Source organism: Grammomys surdaster, unplaced genomic scaffold, assembly GCF_004785775.1.
Source record: "Grammomys surdaster isolate TR1022 unplaced genomic scaffold, NIH_TR_1.0 242, whole genome shotgun sequence".
NCBI classification, from domain to species: domain Eukaryota; kingdom Metazoa; phylum Chordata; class Mammalia; order Rodentia; family Muridae; genus Grammomys; species Grammomys surdaster.
In genome coordinates this window covers 2,384,315-2,407,050 of record NW_021604687.1, presented here as the reverse complement: position 1 = coordinate 2,407,050, position 22,736 = coordinate 2,384,315, and the positions used below count along the sequence as shown (strand labels likewise).

The following is a 22,736-nucleotide window of genomic DNA, read 5'->3' as shown; positions in this document are numbered from 1 at the left end:
CTAAAATAAATGTAGGGACAAAAATGTAGCAGAGACAGAAGGAAAGGTTATCCAGTAATCCACCCAACTTGGGATCTATTCCATATGAAGGCACCAATCTCGGACATTATTACTGATACCATGTGCTTGCAGAAGGATCCTAGCATGGCTGTTGTCTGAGAGGCTCTAGCAGCAGCTGACTGAGACAGATGCCATAACTAACCATTGGACTGAGGTTGAGAACCTCTGTGGTAGATTTAGGGGAAGGATTGAAGGATCTGAAGGGGATTGCAACACCATAGGAAGACCAACAGTGTCAACTAACATGGCCCCTGGGAGCTCCCAGAGACTAAGCCACCAACCAAAGAGCATTCATAGGCTGGTCTGAGGCCCCTGGGACATATGTAGCAGAGGACTTCTTTGTCTGACTGTAGTGGAAGACGATGTACTTAATCCTGTAGAGACCTGATGTCCCAGTAAAGGGGGATGCCTGGGTGGTGAATAGCACCCTCTCAGAGGGGAAGACGGTGAGGTCTGGGTTGAAGAATTCTGGTAGGAAGAATGGGAGGGGGAAACATTTGGGATGTAAATAAATAAAATAATTAATAAAAACCTGATAAACTGCAGTGCATATCTAAAACACAATTCCTCCAGTTTTGACTTACAATTCCCTATAGGACCTTAACATAATTCAGCTCTATAGATCCAAAAGCTTCAATGCTGGGGAGTTGGGAATGGGCTCAAGAGCTTGTTTTCTTTTTTAGTTAACCACTTAAAGTTAAAAGAAAAAAGTTGGGAACCAACTGTCTAACGCTGTTATTTCAGAAAGGAATAAAACACAAAGGTATGATAAATACATCAATACTGGAGAAAATATTATAATAAAAATAATGCATCCAAAGAAACATAGAAGATGACAAAATGATGAACTCATGAACATACTAGAATTAAACTGATATATTCAAAGCCAACCATATCTCTATTACATTTAAAATAAATGGAGTTAAAGTTTTAATGTACTTGAAATAAAAATTATATAGAATTTCAAGGACCCATAGACCCAAAACTATAGTTGATTTCAACACATTGAGAAAAGTATACAGGAAGGCCATAAGTAAACTAAAATCTTGAACACTAATATCAACTAATTAAAGCTATTATCATACGTTATTTATTATTCAGCTAGTCAACAATAGTTAAATAAAAATCATTTCAAATGTATACAGCAGATAGACCATATCCTGGGCAATGAAACTGATCTCAAAAAGTTTTAAGAAGTGAATATTATTATTATTTTTTTTTGAGACAGGGTTTCTCTGTGTAGCTCTGGCTGTCCTGGAACTCACTCTGTAGACCAGGCTAGCCTTGAACTCTCGAACTCAGAAATCTGCCTGCCTCTGCCTCCCAAGTGCTGGGATTAAAGGCATGTGCCACCACCGCCCGGCCGTGAATATTATTTTTCAATGGAGTCTTTCTTTTTTTCCCTGATCCCACCTGTAGTCAAAGCTCAATGAGCAATGAATGTGGTCGCTCATTTCCTTTCTCCTTTTAGTTCATTCTGAGACAGTGGCCAAGGAATGGTGATACTTGCACAGTGTTTTTTTTCCACATTAAGTAAATGTCTCTATAAAAACCCTCACACAAATGTCCAAAGATTTATTTCTACAATGATTCTAAATCTTGTCAAATTGACAATTCACATGCATAATCAAAGTGGAAACTGAACTTTTCTCACTTCAATATCAAGTGAACTCAAAGACAAAATCTGTCATTCCTTTGCCCATCTTAAACTTGCTCCTAAATGAACTAACTTTCTCTGCTAGCCCCTATCTTATAAAGGTTCCAAACTCTCCAGCTAGGGAATGTGATGGTAGAAGAGCATGAGGATGGAAATATGGTAGAGCAGCTAAAATTAAGGAGCAGTTGAGTGGTAATATGGAAGCCTAATACAGTAGAAACTTCCTAAAATATATTCATGCATAAAGGTGACCTAAATAAGATCACCAAATAATATGGGAGACAGCACCATATCTGGACTTTCTTGTCACTAAATGAAGACTCCTGAAGTAGGATTGGGTTATATCTAATAGAGTTTTTCTTCAAAGGGATCGAATGGGAATGCCCAAACAACCCAGGCTGTTGGTAACACTAAAGGCTGATCATCACAAAGTGATGATAAGACCCCACTGCTCAACCTATACAACTCATTGAACATAGTGAAGTTGATCTGGTGCCTATCTAAAACCTTCAGCCCTAGGGGCTAGTATTCTTAGTGTCAGACAGTATACTGCATATTACCAAAAGAGAAATATAAACACCACACCAGCTACAAACTTATTTATAGTGGAGATCTCCTTGTCAGTCAAGTTAGAGCAATTGTGATACAAAGCTTGTGGGAGTAACCAAGCAATGCCTGATTTGACTTAAAGCCTGTGCCATGAGATGAAACTCATAGTTGATGCTGTCTGGGTGACTAGAAACCTGTGTGGTAGTTCAGGGACGGGAGGTAAAACCAAACACTACTATTCTGCTAAAAGGATGTATGTATAACATGGCTTCCAATGACATTATGCTATGTTCATAGATCAGAGCCTTGGTCAGCCATCATCAGAGAAGCTTCTTCTTACATCATATTGGAACAAATACTGAGACCAAAGTCAAAGAATATTCAGAGAATGACAGACTTTGGAACACAGCCCTAAATGGAATGTTTCCATCAAATCTCTCCCCTCAGGGCTCAGGGATCCCTGAGAAAGAGGAACCAGAGAGAGTGTAAAAACCAATAAGGATGGAAGACACCAAGGAAATAAAACTTTCTAAACACAACACAACTGATGTACATACAAACTCATGGAGACTGTGGCAGCATATGCAGGGTTTGCATGGGTCTGTACCACATGAGGTCCTAAAGCTGAAAGAAGTGGACACATGTCCCCATCCTTAAATAGAAGCCATCTCCAATTAATAACCTCTTGCAAGTGAAGTTTTAATTTTCTCCAAGAGTGTCTCACTGGGGAAACACACTAATCTTGAAGGTAGTCTGCATATTCAGGAGTAGATGGGCAAGAGAAAATAAATTCAACAGCAGTTTTGGAGGTTCTTTGTCTCATTATGTCATATCATGGATTTTCTCTTTTTTTTTCTTTTGTATTAGTATTTTTCTAACTTTACCTCACAAGTCAGTTGCATATATACTATGGCTTCCAGTTAAGTATTTTATTTAAGGGGTTCCAGAGTATTTGAAAACTGGGTCTCTGCATCTATGCCTGCTTCTTGTAACTTTTCTTGTGTGATTTTCCTTCTGCTAGTTTTGTCTTACTCTAATCTGTTTGTCTTTGTTTCATCATTTCATGTCATATTATATTAATTATTATACCTTAGGTGCCTGTTTGTTTTCTAATGAGAGACAGAAAAGGGTTGTGAATCCATATGGGAGGTTAAGGTAGTGGAGCTTGGAGGAGTAGAGGGAAGAGAAACCATAATCAGAATATGTTATATGAAAAAATATCTATTCTCAGTAAAAGAAAAAAAGTAGTTTATAAATTTTTATATATAAAAATTTGACAAGATGTGCCCTTCTCCAGTTTAAAAATCTTAATTAGATTTTAAAATAATCTGTATAATCAAAATATAATTGAAAAATATCTACATATTTGGAAGCTGATCAGAATAACTTTAAATATGGCAAGAACAAAAGAAAAATTACATGAAAATTAACATTTTTAGACCTGTATAATAATGAAAAATGCAACAAAAGTATGATACAAAGTGGTATCATAGAGGAATTTATAAGATTATATGAAAATTGTCTATAATCAAAACATAAGAGCATCATTAAAAGAAAATTTTGAAAATATTTTAAAAAGATAAATAATTACTCACTGTAGGGTCAGTATATGTCTTGTTAAAAAGATAAAGCTTATGTTTCATGTTTGTATATCAATGAATTCACGCACTATTTTCTATTCTATGAGGAATATAATAAGCGAAGGCAATTTCTGTAAGAAAAGATTTATGTCATCTTACAGCTTTGTAGCCCATCATGAAGAGATATCTTGGGAGGAACTGCAGGCTAGAACTACAGGAAGAAACTGAAGCAGAAACCATGGAACACTGCTTAATGGATTGCTCTATAGGGCTTGCTTAGGTTACTGTTTATACATCCTAGTACCATCTGTCCAGGGGTAGCACTGCCCTCAGAGGCTGGCCATATCAATCCTTAGTCAAGAAAAGGCTTCCACAGACTTGCCTTTTAGCCAATATTATGGAGGCATTTACTCAACTGGGATTCCTTCTTCCCAGATGACCTTACTTAGTATGAAGATGACCAACAGACAATTGGCACAAAGACATTTACACAGGTTCTCAAAGTGTTTGTAAGAATTCATGACAGTAAAATAGTAGGCCCCTTCTGAGATATAGACTCTAGACATGAAATTTATATCATACACAATATGGATGCCACTGTGTTAATAAATTAACCTTTTCTGAAAATTAAAAAAAAATGCTTGCCCAACATACTTTGTTTAAAAAACTTAATGTATGTGCTGGTCATCTCTTAATTTTGTTGTTTCAGTGACTTATATGCATGAGGTTAACCAAATGTTTTATCTTACGTGAAACCTTCTATTTATGTAGTATTCATTGTCCTAATTCAGAAGTCTTATGATATCAATCCATTATTTCCCAAGTGCGTTATATAAAACTCATTAAAATAATTTCACAACCATATCCCAGAGTAAATCCACACAGCAAGGAACAGTATACAGTGTCAACAGTAGATGGTTAACATTCATTCTTTTTAACCAGTTTCACAAGAAAGAAACAAATAAATACAGATAATCAGTCTAAAGTATAAACTTTATGACAATTAGCGTTTCTCATAAGCTAATGGAAGGAGCTGATAATCCTGACCTGATTTATTATAAAATAGCCAAAGCGTTGGGATTTAGATTTTCACTAAAGAAAACTGATGACATTTTCAACCATGTGGTATGGAAAACAAAAAAGTTTTTTTTTTTTCAGAATTCAGTAAATAACAGTGTTGAATGTGTCTGTGGTGTCTACAATGAGTGTCAGATAAGTAGGACAAAATTATCACATCTAATGCAGGTGACACTGGAGAAAATGATATGTTGAAAACTGGGCTGAGTTGTTTTTTTTTTTTTTACTTTTGTTAGGAAATGGAATATTACAAAGTATCACTGTTTTGAGTAGCAAATATTCACTCTCTCTCCATGAGAAAAGTACTTTAAAAAGAAAAAATGCAACTGAAGTAATTTCAAACATGCCTCAATTTGAACCACATGGGTAGCTTTAATTCTTTATGTTTGGCTCCTTTGACTTCAATTTGTAACTACTGAATGAAAATTTTTGAGGGAGCAATTAGAGGCCACATTGAGTTAGTGATCTTTTCAAGGCATTTGGTCATCTATGAGCTTATAGGTTGGGGAACCTCTTTAAAATTCATCTTTTTACGAGATAAGCCTATACTTTTAGAATCAATACCTTATATGTATATCAGAATGAATTTTTAAAATTATAAAAGTTTCAACTACATCCATACAGCACAAAATGAAATTTCAATCAAAGATTTATCATACCTGATTGTGATCCCATAACATAAAAACAGAACTAGAAAGTTCTTGGTAATGAAAAATTAGTTTTCATGTTATATAATACTTAGAGATAAATGATCATGTTGCCAGTAGGTTTATATATTTACTATACAACACATTAGTTATTAATATTGTAGTCCATAAAATAATTTCAAAAAGAAAAGTTTTACTGTATAACAGAAGCAGCCTTAGACATGTCTGGTTTACTATCACACTTGGCTTCATTATTCTCTCTCTCTTTTTTTTTTTTTTTTCCAGACAGGGTTTCTCTGTGCAGCCCTGGCTGTCCTGGAACTCACTCTGTAGACCAGGCTAGCCTCGAACTCAGAAATCCGCCTGCCTCTGTCTCCCAAGTGCTGGGATTAAAGGCGTGCGCCACCACCGCCCGGCCGCATTATTTTTCTCTTATACTTTCTCTTATATTGCTTTATTCATTATAGCATTAGGAACACTGGACTGTATTGTATCTCCAGTTAAATAAACACATGTACATATAGACATGTATAGAGATTTGGATGTATGTCGAATATATTTTAAGCATGCTTGTACATTTAAGAATCCTTAATATATATCAAATGTATTTTTAAAATTATAAATTATTCAACTACATTCATGAACCACATAACGACATTTTGATTAAAGATTGAACACACATATTATTGTGGTTCTATAACAGGAATATAGAAGTAAAAGTTTCCTTCACTTAATGATGCCATAGCTGTCATTAATATTTAAGTACAGCACATTAAAAATAAGTTTGTGGTGAAGTTGACATAAACAAATAGACTGCACTGTGAGCCATGTATAATAATACATGATGCTTTCACAGTGATGAACCTCCTCAATGATACATACCTTCAAACATGTCCATATAATTTTAGTAACTGAATGGTAAATACAGCCATATTAAAAATATTAACTGGTGAATAAGCTACTCAGAAAATATTTCAAAGGAAAATTACAAGTTATGTGCATGCTGATGTGGAAGAAAGATCTATTTAGGTATCAAAGTATAACTTTTTCAGGTGTAAAAATAAATTGGATTCTGAGAGAATTCAATATGTTAATCGGATAGCAATTCAAGTTTAAGGGGAAATGAAGTACAATTTCCAATTGGTAAACAAGAGATTCTTCAGGCACTATTTTTACAACCAAGGAACTAAGATATTTCTATTCTTGTGTATACGTTTCAAATAATTAATTGTAAAATGTCTATATCTACAACATTTTCATTACAACATCAGAAATTAAACTCTTGTTATAAACTTAAAACAGAAAACCAATGGATCAGGCACTAAGATCAACCATTGACAAATGGGATCTCATAAAATTAAAAAGCTTCTGTAAGGAAAGGACACTGTCAATAGGACAAAATGGCAACCTACATACTATGAAAAGATCTGTACCAATCCTACATCCGATAGAGGGCTAATATCCAATATATACAAAGAACTCACTGAGTTAGACTCCAGAGAACCAAACAACCTTATTAAAAATGGGGCACAAAGCTAAAAAAGAATTCTCAACTGAGGAATCTTGATTGCCTAAAGAAATGTTCAACATCCTTAGACATCAGAGAAATGCAAATCTAAAGGACAGTAAGATTCCACATCACACCAGAAAGAACAGCTAAGACTAAAACTCAGATGACAGCAGATGCTAATGAGGATGTGGAGAAGAACACTCTTTCATTGATGGTGGGATTGCAAGCTGGAACAACCACTCTGGAAATCAGTCTGGCCATTCCTCAGAAATAGAAGACTCAGCTATACCACTAATGGACATATGCTCAAAAGATACTCCAATATATAACAAGGACACATGCTCCACGACGTTCATAGCAGCCTTATTTATAATAGCCAGAATTGGGAACAACCCAGATGTCCTTCAGTGGAAGGATGGATATAGAAAATATGGTATATTTATACAATGACATACTGCACAGATTTAAACAACGACTTCATGAAATTCATAGGCAAATGGATGGGTCTAGAAAATATCATTTCGAGTGAGGTAACACAGACAGAAAAGAACCCACATGGTATGTACTCACTAGTAAGTGGATATTAGCTCAAAAGCTCAGAATACCCACAATACAACTCACAGGTGATATAAAACTTCGGAAAAAGAAAGACCAAAGTGTGGATGCCTTAATCCTACTTAGAAGGGAGAACAAAATAATCACAGAAGGTACAGGGGAGGAGATATGTGGGAGGGAAAAAGTGGGGGGGGGGGATGGGGCAGGATCAGGTATGAGGAGAGACAGGAGAGAAGCACAATGAACAGAAATATGTGTTGGCAACCAAGTACATGGCTTGAACCTGAAAAAGGACCCCCAGATAGAGTTATTAAATTAACAGGCTGGCAAGCTAAGGACACGTAAGATTCTGTACAGAGCCTTGACAACCTAAGACAGAAGTGCATTGCTTTTGATAATGCATATCCCATAAGAAAGGCATTCTTGTCAGAATGATCTAAATCAGGCTCAGTCTTGTTAATGAAATAAAAAAGAGGGAGAGGCGGAGAGCCTTTGGGGCTGCTTGGCAGGAATATGACATTGGCCAAGGACAAAGAGGTAGGCTTCAGGCAGGAATCTGACATTAGGCTAAAACAAAGAAGTAATTTCAGGTAGGAATCTAAATCTTAGGCTAGAACAAAGAAGTAATCTCAGGCAGGGATCTAAATTTTAGGCTAGAACAAGGAAGTAGGCTTCAGACATGAAAGCGGCCTTAGTCTAGGACAGGGAAGTTGGCTCAGATACTTTGGTTATCCTGATAAGCCCTTAGAAACAGTAATTATGGGAGTGTTCATGTAATTAGGTTTAATGCCTTGCTTTTACTTTGACTATATGTGTTTATTGTATTGCTTGTTCATTGACTATTTGCATCTATTTTATTGCTAGTCCCTCAACCTAGAACTGATCTTAATACATGCATGTAATCAAAATGGTATAAAAGCATAAAGGAGGAAGGGGGTTCTAGGGAGGAGAAATAGGGAAAGGGGGTGACATCTGTATTGTAAATAAATAAAATATCCAATAAAAAAAAAAACAAATATGTAGCAGTGGGAGATGGTGAACTGGGGGTAGCTACCAGAAAGTCCCAGTTGCCAGGGAAGGAAGAGATTCCCAGGAACCGAGGATTACATTAGCTGAAATACCCAATAAAAGGGAGGTAGAAGCTGTAGAGACCATATCTGGTAGACAGCCACGACCTCCAGTTAAAAGATGATGCCACTCATCCATCTTCAAAATTTAACCCAGAATTGTTCCTATCTAAAGGAATTGTAGGGACAAAAATGCAACAGAGACTGAAGAATAGGCCATCTAGAGACTGCCACACCTAGGGATCCATCTCATCTGCAGACACCAAACCCAGACACTACTGCTGATGCTAAGAAGTTCTTGATGACAGGAGCCTGGTATAGCTGTCCTCTGAGGGGGTCTTCCAGAATCTGACTAAGACAGATGGAGATATTTATAGCCAACCATCAGACTGAGTACTGGGATCCCAATGAGAGAGTTAGGGGAAGGACTGAAGGAGCTGAAGGGGTTTGCAACCCCATAGAAAGTACAACAATGTCAACTAAATTGACCACCCAGAGCTTTCAGGGACTAAACCACCAACCAAATAGTGCACATGGAGGAACCCATGGTTCCAGCTACATATGTAGCAGAGGACTGCCTTATTTGGCATCAAGGGAAGGGAGGCCCTTGGTCCTGTGGAGGCTTGATATCCAGCATAAGGGGATCCTAGAGTGGTGAGGCAGGAATGGGTGGGTAGGTGGGGGAGCACCCTCATAGAGGCAAAGGGGAGGAGAATGGGATGGGGAACTTGCGGAGAGAAAACTGGCAAGGGGGCAACATTTGAAATGTAAATAAATAAAATATTCAGTCAAAAAAATCCTCATGTACACTTAGTTTTCATATTTCTTCTAGGTATTTTATAGTAGCTGCTCTTCACTATGATAAGTTGAGTGATGACAAATGGCCTGGTGGGTCTCCATCATAATGTAAATGTCCTTCCTTCCACTGTTACTTCTTTAGATCACAGACACATTTAATATGTATCGTTCTTAGAAAAAAAATTACATTTTGGAAATACTCCTGGCTTAGAAAGCTAATGTGAAAATAAAGGGTTAAAAATTTTTCAGTACAATAATGAAGTACAAAAATTAACTTCTGAATGTGAGTATTGCTAGATTCATTGGTGACATTCTCTTATCTACCCAAATTGATGCAGAAAATCTTTTATGCTGATTGTTTGACATATGCCATAAAAATAACTATCCATGTTAATGCAGGTGGTGGTGGTGTATGCCTTTGACCCCAGCATTTGGGAGGCATATGGATGTCCGTGTTTGACGCCAGCTTGGTCTCCAGAAAGAGTTCCAGGACAGCCAGGGCTACACCGAAAAATCCTGCCTCGACTCCCCCCACCCACACTAAATGCATATATAAATAAAGAAAGAAAAATATAGACGTTAGAGTGAGTACACTGTTGTAAAAGTAGGTAGGTGAGTCTAAATCACAAAGACTTAACTATGTCTAAATCACTTTTTAATTATTCTGTGTTCCAGGCTTTTAGAGTGGTAACTATTTTACTTTATTTTTTGGTTGGAACTGAGTGTTCAAATGACTTGGTGATAAACATATTTGCAATTCATCTTTAAACATTTCACAGGATGACCCAGGAATATTTTAATTTGATATTCAGCTGTATTTTAACTTTTTGAGGTACATTACTTACCCTCTGTTACATTTTGCTATTTCATCAAATAAAAGCTTCCACCGAGGACGCCCAATAAAAAGTCTCGAATTCAGAGTGTGATATTTTTCTCCAATTATCTTCTGTTAAAAGGGAAGGATATGTTTTATACAATGCAGCTTTGGATAAACAGCATATTTCTCCTACATGAATTCACCTGAGCTAGCATCTCCTTCCAAATTGCTGTGGCATAAGGAACAAAACAGAATTCTAAGTACAACCTTCGCAAAGTGTCATTCTCATTTACTTTACCTTTAAAAGTCAGTACTATTTTGAATGTCATTTTGACAAATTGCTGACTTACCTTGATCTTCGTTATTGGCTTCGTTTTTAAATAAGTCAACGTAAGACGGAAGAGCACACTCCAGTTCATCACGTACTATTAAGTCGGCTCAAAATTAAATGTCATCGACACATGTTTGTACCTAAGTATGTCTGTCATATTCGGCTCATTTTATGAGTAAATTAACACAAATTGTCATCAGAAATTTGGGGGGATAACTCTAGTCCCAACTCTCCGAGACACCTGATATCTAAGTCTATACCCTAGCAGCCAGTGACTGGTAATGGGCTCATCCTTGCAAAGAATAAACACTTGTTCTTAGTTGACAGTAAATAGTCAGAGGGAAATAAGTAAAGAAAGTGTCTGACTTTCAGTTAGGCAGACTCAAAACCGGATATAATTTATCTATACTTAATTTATTATTAGATTATTATGTAAATATATTGATCAATATTATCTATACCTTACTTTCAATAATATCAGAAAGAAACATTATATATATATACATATACATATACATATACATATATATATATTTTTTTTCCTTCATAGCTGTGGTAAAATGAAATAAAAATGATAAAATATTAACTAAAAACTTCCAAAATGGATTAGGTTAGTCTTTAGGTAATTGATAAGCATTCATATTTTATCTGGAAAAGAAATAAAAAGGGATGAAAAAAGAGTATAAAAAATCTAGGGGCTTATTTAGTGAAACTCTTGCCTTGTAAGTTCGAGGACTTGAGCACAATCCCTGGACGCCACATAAAAGTGCTGAATATGATAGTGTGCACTTGTAGTAAGAGTAATGAGGTGAGATAGTGGGTCTTTGGGGCTCACTGGTTTTGCAGTCTGGCCTAATTGGTAGATTTTTGGATAAAGATCTTGTCTCAAAGGAAGTGAGGAACTTAAGGATAACATTGAAGATTATACTCTGAGATTATACTTGCATGCACACAAACAGACACACACACACACAGAGGTGTATTTATTCGTTTATTTTTTTTTAAATCGGGAAAAATGTTTGCACAAAGATTCATTGCATCATGCCACTATTTGCTATTTCTAAACCTTCGTTTGCTTCTCATAACATAGAGAGTAATAGTACACATTAGTATACTCAAATTAGTATGCTCAAATTAGTTGAGATTACAGAAGATTTGTGGGAAATTCTCTGCATAGTCTCTCCTATAGTAAACGAGGCGTGATGGGTCTTACTGTTTCTATGTTAGATTCCTCCTGGATGGAATATTTTTAATTGTGTATGACTTTATCCTTTCTCATCACAGAAAACCTTCCCTCTATGGACAATAGATCACAAGGTTGTTCATTTAATACTTGATATCTCCTTAGAGACATGGAACTTGAAACAACCCCAAAGAAGAAAGAAAGAAACAAAAGTTTTATCTTAGCAAGCTGTGAGAAGAACTGAAAGGCACAACAGAGTTGACTTCAAGGACACGCTAGGAGTTTCCTGGATGTATCCCAATAAAGGCTTTCCTCTAGGACACTTCTGCTAAAACCCCATGCAGAAACTTTCTTCCAGCATAGCTCTTACAGTAAATCTTCTATTATCATGAGGCTCATTTAATTAACAATAACATCCAGCCACATACCTGTATCCCATCTGTTTGACTGAGGTACAGCTGGATGTTCACAAAGTCAGGCCTGTTTTCTTGCCAAAACTGAGAGAACATAAAAATGAAAAAAAACCTCATTTAAATTCTTTCTAAGTAGTCAGAGTTTGTACCTAGCATATGTGATTCTATAATGCAGTAGATAATTTGGTTTATCACAGTAAATATTTATAATAAAATAAAAGTAGGCAGAGAGATGATAGGTGATTAATAGAGAGATAGACTGACAGACAGACAGAGAGACAGACAGACAAAGTTCTCTCAGCATAACTTGCTCTGGTGAAATTTAGTGATGACAGTTTTGATGACAGAGAACAGAATCATCTACATCGAAAGACACATAATGAATCATGCTAAGCAATGTATTATTCTTTTCAGTTTTTTACAAACAACCTCTATTTTATTTGCTAAGATGCCCTAAATTTTAACTCATGGCTTCACTCATCAATAAACATAATTTTCATAAAAGAAAAGACAATAGGAATATAAGATAGTCATGATAGGAAAATAAATCCAAAGCATAAAAAATAGACATGCCACCATCTGGCTTTCTATTGACTCACTATGGATTTTCCTCAAATAAAAATATGTGAGACTAGACGTACACCTGCAAAGAAGTAATCTAGATAAAGTGAAACAATAGCTTTCCTTTCCTCTTTCTCCCAGATACTATTATTCTACATTAACTAACTACTAAGTGAAAAATTCCAAGTATTTTATGTAAATGGTACCGTAAATTATTTGTTGTTTCATATTTGTCTTTCTAGCATCACTTTAATTATCACACTATTTCAAAGGTCCACTCAAATTTTAAAATATCACAATTTTCTTCTCCATGTTAAATGATTTTATTATACAAATGCATAGGATTTTTCCAATCATGTATATGTGAGGTATTTGAATATTTGGAATACTATAAATAATTCTTCTAGAACAACCTTTGTTCAAGTCCATACCTTCAATAATACTAGGTATAAATTTAAATCTTTTTTTCCTGTTTGTTTGTTTGTTTGGTTTTGTTTTGTTGTTGTTGTTGTGGTTTTTCGTTGTTGTTGTTGTTTCTCTACACAAGGTTTCTCTGTGTAGCCCTGGCTGTCCTTGAGCTCACACTGTAGACCAGGCTGGCCTTGAACTCAGAAATCCGCCTGCCTCTGCCTCCCAAGTGCTGGGAAAAAAGGCGTGTGCCCCTACTGCCCGGCCTCTTTTTTCTAATATAAAGACTACAAGGCTTCTTCAGTCTACCTTATACTACATGTATGCATGTATATCATTCTCCAGTTACATCTTACTTTTCTTATGCTATACACCTCCCTCCTCTTCTACCATTGCACTAAACATATGACTGCATCAGAGAACATGGAGAGTTAGGTATCCTGTATTGAATTTGCTCCCAAGACATCTGAGTAGTCAATACAACTCAAGCCTATTCTAACAGCACATGGCTTGGTGGAAACTCTTGAATATACTGCTTAAGAAAACAGAGCCTCTGTTGGCCACATTGATATACTTCTACTTTCCTTTTCCTTTTGGCCCAAATTGTGATCTCAGAATCACACATGCTGCATATATAGTGGTTTAGTTGTCTACGTTACCATGAACACAATAGAGATTAAAAAAACACAGTATCATTTTGTTACCTACTATATCTTTAGATCCTAAGACAGATTTGGATTCTCAGGAAACAATTAATGATAATTTCTGGATGATAACATGCTTAGCACCATGAAGAAACAATGTTCTAAGGAAGCATGGGAATAATCACTGAAGCACTGTGTACAGATACAAAGTAGCCAATATTAAGGAATTGGAAATAAAGAAGATACAGTGAGCCTAAGAATTCTCCATATTCATAGAGACAATGAATTGATTTTATTTTTACTCACAGAAGAAGAACATTAAAGATGTAGCAATAAAAAAAAAGATGTAGCAATAAGCTTTAAAATAATTTGAATAAAAATGTAAATAATATGTCATAACTTACATTAATTCTAGTGGCATAGACTTTGTAGGTAAAGTAATAACAGATTTTACTACCTTAAGTCCATGAACCTTTTTGATTTTTAAAACTGTATAGTGGATCAAGAAATTTCATGACTCTAAAAACATTATCACAAGAATATGAGGGAAATCTATTATAACAAAAGATAGAAGATACTGTCTTGTCTGTGATGATTACTTTGTCTTTCTTTTCTCATCATCTCTAGTCATGTGCATAAATATTTGTTATTTTATGTTAAAATGCATAAATGGCTGTTAAAATATGTTAGAGAAAGACATATATTAACAAACATTCACATCTGAAAAGATGTGCATTTATTTTTATTCAATGTTACCTCTGGTTTTAGATTTAAGAAAGCCTTTTGTTCTATAGTGAGCATTTCTTGCTTTTAAAATATGGAAATATCATTCAAGAAATCATAAATATAAAAAATAATAACCATTCCAATATTACCTTATTATGCAACACACAGAGCAAGTCTGCAAACCACTGGAATGATTGGATATCTCTGCACACCCAGATAAAGTATAGTCTTCTTAGTTTGTATGGTTTCCAGTCATCCCTTTAAAATCAATGTAACCAAGTTGTAATTGGCATTGGATAGACAATACAAAGTCTACATATTCATGAACATTTGCTTTTCATTCATAAATATCCAATTTAAAAAATAAGCAAACAGATCACCAACTTAGCCATTTCCATGCCAACATTTACCATAACTCTCAAACAGATACGGTACACAATATGGTAACTAAGATGTCATTGACTGCTATATTTGTCAGCATTATCCACATCACCTGTTTCAACTCCCAGACCAAACACTGAATTCTTGGATCATAAGAACATTGGGTTATGAGTCTCAGAAAAACAAGTTCTCTATTTCAGTGAACTATATCATTGTGCAGAGATCAAAAGGTCATTCAGACTTGCCCTCACTTTTAGGTAATGCCATTCCAGAAAGTTGGTTGTTTATCCTTTTCTTAGTAATCATTTAAGAAAGATTTCACAACCACACACTATGTAATACGTTCCAGGCACTCACAATTCCAAGTCTGGATGCCTACTTATGACTATGAGGTAAACTTGAGGTTAAGAAAATGTTCCTTTTTTAATAATACTAAGTATCAAAATAACTTGTAATATGTTGTTTGAAACAAATGATTTCTGGATTGGAACATGCTTATTTTTATAAGAGTCTCTAACATGTCCCCAAATCACATTTAGTATAATATTAAAAAATGAAATAAAATATTCAAAATATCATTCATTTCTTTATTTTTAATTTTTGAGACAAGGCCCTAGGTTATCTTGAATTCATGATTCGCCCAACTAAGACAAAGGAGAGTTTTATTTCTTCTTCTTTTTGGATATCCCCTCACACATTTTAAAGTGACCTTGTTTGCTTGAGAAGGGAATGGAAGTTATCTGGGAGCACCATCTTGCTGTCATCTTGTTTGTGCTTTATGGTGATGAATGAACCTAAGTTTATAATTCTGGAATGAAAATGCTGAGACTATTTCCCAGTTGGGCAATTTCAACTTTGACATTTCTTTTCTTCAGTCTGCTGCAAATTTGTTAATAAATGAAGGAATGAGGTGATGATATGTTCATCATCTTTTCATAAAAGTGTTCCCTGAACATATTCTTACAATCACTCCAGACATTTGTTTTTATAATCTATTCACTTTTTAAACATAACTTTTAATTTTATTAATTTCTTTTGAATATAACGCATTCTAATTATTCTCCCCCAAATCTATTCTTCTCTCCTTTCATCAGTACAAGCCTACCCTGCTACCTACCTTTCCCATATTCATGATATTTGGGTTTCTCTGAGGCCCATTTAATAAACCCGGGGCCATTTATGATCACAGAGTTGAATTAATCCTTGGAGCCTGGTGAGCACAAAACTGAAGACAATGATTCTCCCTATCCCTGAGTCTAACAGTAGCATATACTTTAGCAATCCAGTGTAGGACCACCAGATCCCCTCCTTCATCTATATATAAAAACTGGTGTGCTCATTCTTCTGAAGACTCAGAGGAAGCATGGTTGCAATGGCTATGTGTCATTCAGAAGATGACTTTCAAAGCCTTTTCTTTATAACCTGTTTCTTTTTGCCTCCCTCTACTACAATAGTCTCTGATACATAGAGATGTTTTCTTTGTGTTTTACATTTTCAGATTCAATCTATCTTATAAATTTCTTAATACTTCTTTTTAACTCTTCTCAACTGAATGTGATGTTTCTAACGGTATAGAATATGTTTTTACATTCATTGTTTTATTTCCAATAACTCAAAGACTAATTGGCACAAGATCACCCCAAAATACTTGTTAATTAAGTAAATGAATAGTGACACCACTCTGGAGATTAAGGGAAAAAAGTTGAATGTGAGTAACTATTGATAGGAAAAGAGGATTGCTTTTGTTTTTACAAGGAGGATGCTCGGAGCTACATATCATACACTGATAATTACTGAATTATTTCTTTAGCCAACTAGGAAAATGAAATTTCTTTAACACTGAGAGGGAAAACTCTGTAAAGAATTATTTTATATGTAAACTAGATGTGTTTGACTATTTCTCTGTTTGGAGTAATAAGATTGATCAAAGTGACATACAGTAGAGTGTTTAGTATCGATGCAAACGGAGTGACCCCAATGCCTCCAGCCACACAGAGACTAACTTCATAGTTCAGTGACTCCTCAAATGGGCTTCCAAATGGACCATCAATGTATAACCTATAAGGAAAGCAGACAAAGGTTGAAAAGATAAAAAGTTATTTTTCTATAACATGTGTCATTTGTGCTAAATCCAAATTCTATGCCTTGTGATGGCCTGGGCCACACCTAAATGTTCCTTAGTCAGAAGTCCAAAGGAATAAGAATTTTGTTTTGAGCTACTGAGAGTAAAACATGAACTTTCTCCCATTCCTAAGTTAACTGAAAGTTTAGGAAATTACAGAGATAATAATATGTCAAAGCTTGATCATATTTTATTGTGACAATTGACAAAATAAAAATACTAATTGATTCAATATTTGAAACTGAAGAATGTGTCCTTCAGCAATGAATGTTCTGGCAGACATATTTAGTCTTATATGAACTACGGTAAATAGAAAACTCACAGGAAGAAGGAGGAAGAGGAGGAGGAGGAGGAGGAGGAAGAGGAGGATGAAGAGGAAGAAAAGGATGAAGAGAAAGAGGATGAAGAGGATGAGGAAGAAGAGGAGAAGGAGAAAAAGAAGAATGTAGTATTGTACCTTTTCTTTCCCTAGTTAAATTTGTAAGAATAAACACTACTGAAGAAACCATAAAGAAAATTGTTCTGGCTGTGTGTGTTTAATTAAATATGTGTGTATATGAATGAGTGTGTGTGTTATACAACCATCCTTAACTACAAACAGAAATTATGAATTGTCCACTTAATATCCACCCTCCTTTTCTTAGCAACAGAACATTAATTTTATTGAGGAAAGCAAATGTCTAGCCAAAACACCACATTTCCCAGATTCCATTCATCTGTTTTGACTGTGTGGCTATTTTGGCAGATGTAACAATCCATTGCACTTGGATGTTGAGGCTCTTTTGGACTTCATCTTTCCTTCTGAATCCCTGACGTCTAAAAACATTCATTTTATGAGCAAAAGAGTTATCTGTGATTAGTGTATTATGACCATATCTTTCTTGTCATTTTAGACATCTTGATATGAAAGAAAGGTAGACCTTATTTATATAAGACACTGCTGTTTTATAATTTTTTTTCCATTATATCTTTTCAAACAGTATATATAGCTTTTTCTACAGGTCATTTATGTTTGGAGACCACTTAAATAGAAGGCCAGGTAAGACAATATACTTGTGGAGTTAATGATTAGGCATCTGTTAAATGTCTATAGAATAAATTCATTAATAGGCATTTCTTTGAATGCAGGGCTTTGTGGAATTAGTCACTGTTTATATTTTGTTTTTCACCTTTACACAAGTGATTTATTTTACAACTGTCTGTGATTGCATTGAGTCATATGGGTAGTTCTAGTTACTAATTTCCAAATACAAGCAATTTCCCATTTCTTGGACATGCAAATGTTATTTTGCATCTTTGGTAATTAAAAGCCATGTGCTGACCCAGAAAAGGGAAACAGAGTGAATTTCTGCATTGTTGCTGGAATGATGTCATCCTAGAAATTCAGTAGACCCACAGAAGATGCTGCATATGCAAGAAACAAATTCCTATACAGTTTCACAACACTGAAACTCATTGGGTTGCTATTTCAAGGTTAACTATTTACACTGACAAAATTTATGTCATCTTAGGTAATGCATGTATATTATCTAGACAGAAAACTTGCAAAGGTTGCTTTTGGGAAATACTGTATCCAGGAAAGGAAGGAAAAAGAAATTAAAGTTAATATGCTAATGTAGTCTTTTAAATATGAAAAACATTCTACTAAATGCTTTATATAATTGAATATCTATAATTCTTATCCTGTCTATGTAACTCATGCTTTTATTAGTCAACAGACATGGGCTATGTGTGAATTCTTAGCATGCTTCAAGATCAACAATGAGTTGAGTTCTATCCTACAAATTTCTGTATCTTCATCTGAAAGCCACATCAAATAAGTTAGGTGAAAAAAAATAATTGAATGCAATGATATTTTACAAGACCATCTTCGCAAACTTCACCAATAAATTTTATTTTACTTCATCAGTAAATGAGAGGAATCGTGAAAAATACCCATTTGCTAATTATCTGCTTCCAAAACAACACATGATTCTCCCTCCCCACAGAGCTATTCTCTGGTGTTTTGTAATAGCTTTGAACAAGAACACTAGAACTTGGAGTTCCAGCCATTTACTAAGAATGAGATCACAGATGAGCTTCATGACCTCTCTAAAATCCATCTACTTCAAGTATAAAAGAGACAAGATGTGAAGACACAGAGAAAATCTGTTAGGAACTGGAGAATGCAACCCAAACATCAGAGATACTTTATTAATGATAATATCAGTGTATCTATATTGTGCCATTGGAATAAAGTACAGCATAGACAGAGAGATGGATAGAACTCAAAACAAGATAGGGATAACAAGGATTTGCACTGATGGCTATGGCTATCTAAGAATCAACTGCTTTTCATTGGAAACATCTTTATTTTTATGAATTGATACATTTAATACAAAGGACATATATAAATGAAGGCTCATATAATATTTTGAAACCTGAATTTACTATGAAATATTTAAATCATCATAGTCATCTATAACTCAAATGTTTATTATTTATTTTTATTTTATTATCATTGCTATTTATTTTGTGACACTGACTATATTCAGAATCCTTCATAATACCTTTCAAAGTATATACTCCCTATTACATAATGTCACTAGACTGTGCAGGAGCACAGAAGAGTCTCTGACTCCTTTAACTGTAAGTTAGTATCAACTTGTCAATCTTCAGCCCCCACTACACACACACACACACACACACACACACACACACACACACAAAACCCAATAAATGTTGAAGAGAAAGCATAATCACAAATTCACTAGTGAATAATTCCCTGACAAGACCTAGGCTTTTATGAAAAGTAAAAAGAAAGTAAAGTAACTTAGATATAATTTTTTGTATATTAACTTTAATAATGTGCAAATTTCCTTGGGTTTCACTTGTGAGTAACAATGGCAAAACTATAGAGATTACACACAATAGTTCACTTCTTCAAAACTGCCATCGAAATATGGGCATATTTTTAAACTTCTGTAAATAAGTGATAAAAAGTTTTATTATGAAAGACAGTATATCTAAGAGAAGCCATGGCGTTGAAAGGCTCACCCCAACTATAAAAGCATTTTCTACATTTTAATAAATGTTTATCCCTGAGGATAAAGTCCATTCATATTTTCTCAATTGTTTAGTTATTAGTTAAGATGGAGTTAATTAACCTGACTTTTGAGGATTTTTTAATGCAGAAATTAACCACTATAAATTAATCCAATTATATGAATGACAAAAATATAGTAAATAGTTCTTAAAAGTTTTCTGTCCAGGGACTTGCTATTGCTTCTCTGAATAAGATTGTTTAACAATGAATTAAAGATGTATTTCTATAAGACAGATTGGGAAAAGATCTTTACCAGTCCTACATCCGACAGAGGGCTAATATCCAATATATACAAAGAACTCAAGAAGTTAGTCACCAGAGAACCAAATAACCCTATTAAAAATGGGGGACAGAGTTAAACAGAGAATTCTCAACAGAAAACTTGAATGACCAAGAAGTACCTAAAGAAATGTTCAACATCCTTAGTCATCAGAGAAATGCAAATCAAAACAACCCTGAGATTCCACTTCACACCAGTCAGAGTGGCTAAGATCAAAAACTCAGGTCACAGCAGATGCTGGTGAGTATGTGGAGAAAGAGGAACACCCCTCCATTGCTGGTGGGATTACAAGCTGGTAAAGCCACTGTTGAAATCAGTCTGGTGGTTCCTCAGAAAATAGGACACAGCTATACCACTGAGGATCCAGCTATAGTACTTCTGGGAATATACGGAGAAGATGCTCCAACATATAATAAGGACAAATGCTCCACTATGTTTATAGCAGCCATATTTATAATTGCCAGAAGATGCAAATAACCCAGATGTACTTCAAACAGAGGAATGGATACAGAAAATATGGTACATTTACACAATAGAATACTACTAAGCTATTAAAAGCAATGACTTCATGAAATTAGCAGGGAGATGGATGGAACTTGAAAATATCCTGAGTGAGGTAACCCAGTCACAAAAGAACACACACGGTATGCACTCACTGATAAGTGGATATTAGTCCAAAAGTTCGGAATACCCAAGACCATATGAAGCCCATGAAGAAGGAAGACCAAAGTATGGATGCTTCAGTGTTTCTTAGAAGGTGAAACAAAATACTCACAGGAGGAAATATGGAGACTATGTGTGAAGCAGAAATGGGAGGAAATGGCATCCTGAGACTGACCCACTTGAAGATCCATCCCATATACAGTCACCAAACCTGGACGTTACTGTGGATCCTGAGAAGTGCTTGCTGACAGGAGCCTGATATGGCAATCTCCTGAGAGGCTCTGCCAGAGCCTTACAAATATGGAGGATGATGCTTGCAGCCAATCATTGGACTGAGCCTGGACTCCTAGATGGAGGAGTTGGTGAAAGGACTGAAGGAGCTGAAGTGGTTTGCAGCCCCATGGGAGAAGCTACAGTGTCAACAGGCCAGACCCTCTGGACCTCCCAGGGAACTGACCACCAACCAAAGAGTACACATGGAGGGACCCATGTCTCTGGCTGCATATGTGGCAGAGGATGGCCTTGTTGGACATCAGTGGGAGGAGAAGCTCTTAAGCCTGAGAATATTCAATGTTCTAGTGTAGAGGAGTGTCATTGCGGGAAGGCTGGTGTGGGTGGTGGGTAGTAGAACACCCTCATAGAGGCAGGGGGAGGGGGGATGGGATAAGGGGTTCTGAAGGGGAAACCTGGAAATGGGAAAACAATTAAAATGCAAATAAAATATCCAATAAAAAAGGGAGGGGGATATGTACTTTTATTAGCAATCTGAGAAGAAAGTTTGCTGTAATATTAGGGAAATGCCCTTGTTAATAACCATGACAATATTCCCCAAAAATGATTTCGGACAATATCATAAGAAGTTTTAAAAATTTTTAGGCTATAGAAATAAATTTAGGAAATACATTACAAAAATTATTTTAAATTTGCTTACTTACTTTAAAACATCTATGAAACAAACCCCCCAATCTTGGGTCAATGGCATGAGATCTACTCATTTAAGATAAAACAAGAAATAACTACATTATTTATGCTCCTCTAAATGATGCAATACACAGGGCTCAGTTCAGTTTAGTTAGATCAAAGAGCTGTCATCTGGACTGCAGATGACTGCCCAGAGGAAAGCCAGGGTGCTTCCACAGCCTTTGTTCTGTTTCCTTCTCCTGCTCTGAGGATGTAATCTCAGACACTGAGGAGCTACATTGAAATCTTCAGAAGAGCTGGAATGTTGTAGACACCTTAGATGGAATTTTCTGATGCTGTATCAATCCCAGTTTCTACTAGGTACTTGTTAAAATGAAAACAGATATTTGTATATATGTATATCACAGCTACAACTGCTATGTATCACACTTCGCAATCTCTTCATCCTGTAAGATGGAATCTAGAATTATAACACCATCCACTTCCTACCACCGCACTTGCTTTTAAGACTTTCTTGTCTTTGGAATTCCAAATCCAAGTGAATCCCTTCAGATGATCTATTGTTTAGTGTTTCATTTAAGTAACGTGATATTTCTCAGTCCAGTTTGTATCACTATAATACATTTGTTGATACTGGGTAATGCATACAAAAATGAGAGAGAGAGAGAGAGAGAGAGAGAGAGAGAGAGAGAGAGAGAGAG

General features: G+C 35.4%; 1 protein-coding gene across 3 annotated transcripts in view; it reads right to left on the bottom strand.

Moving 5' to 3' along the window:
- Window positions 1-22,736, bottom strand: part of Nox4 (NADPH oxidase 4) — a 140,308-nt gene that overhangs the window by 14,079 nt on the left and 103,493 nt on the right. For 2 of the 3 annotated variants that reach the window (XM_028774675.1, XM_028774673.1), the window contains exons 14-17: window positions 16,903-17,022; window positions 14,733-14,841; window positions 12,260-12,328; window positions 10,346-10,446 (exon numbers count right to left, since the gene is read on the bottom strand). In XM_028774675.1, coding sequence (XP_028630508.1) covers window positions 10,346-10,446; window positions 12,260-12,328; window positions 14,733-14,841; window positions 16,903-17,022 — 399 coding nt within the window. The remainder of the gene's footprint in view (window positions 1-10,345; window positions 10,447-12,259; window positions 12,329-14,732; window positions 14,842-16,902; window positions 17,023-22,736) is intronic. The other variant, XM_028774674.1, reaches the window with a different exon arrangement.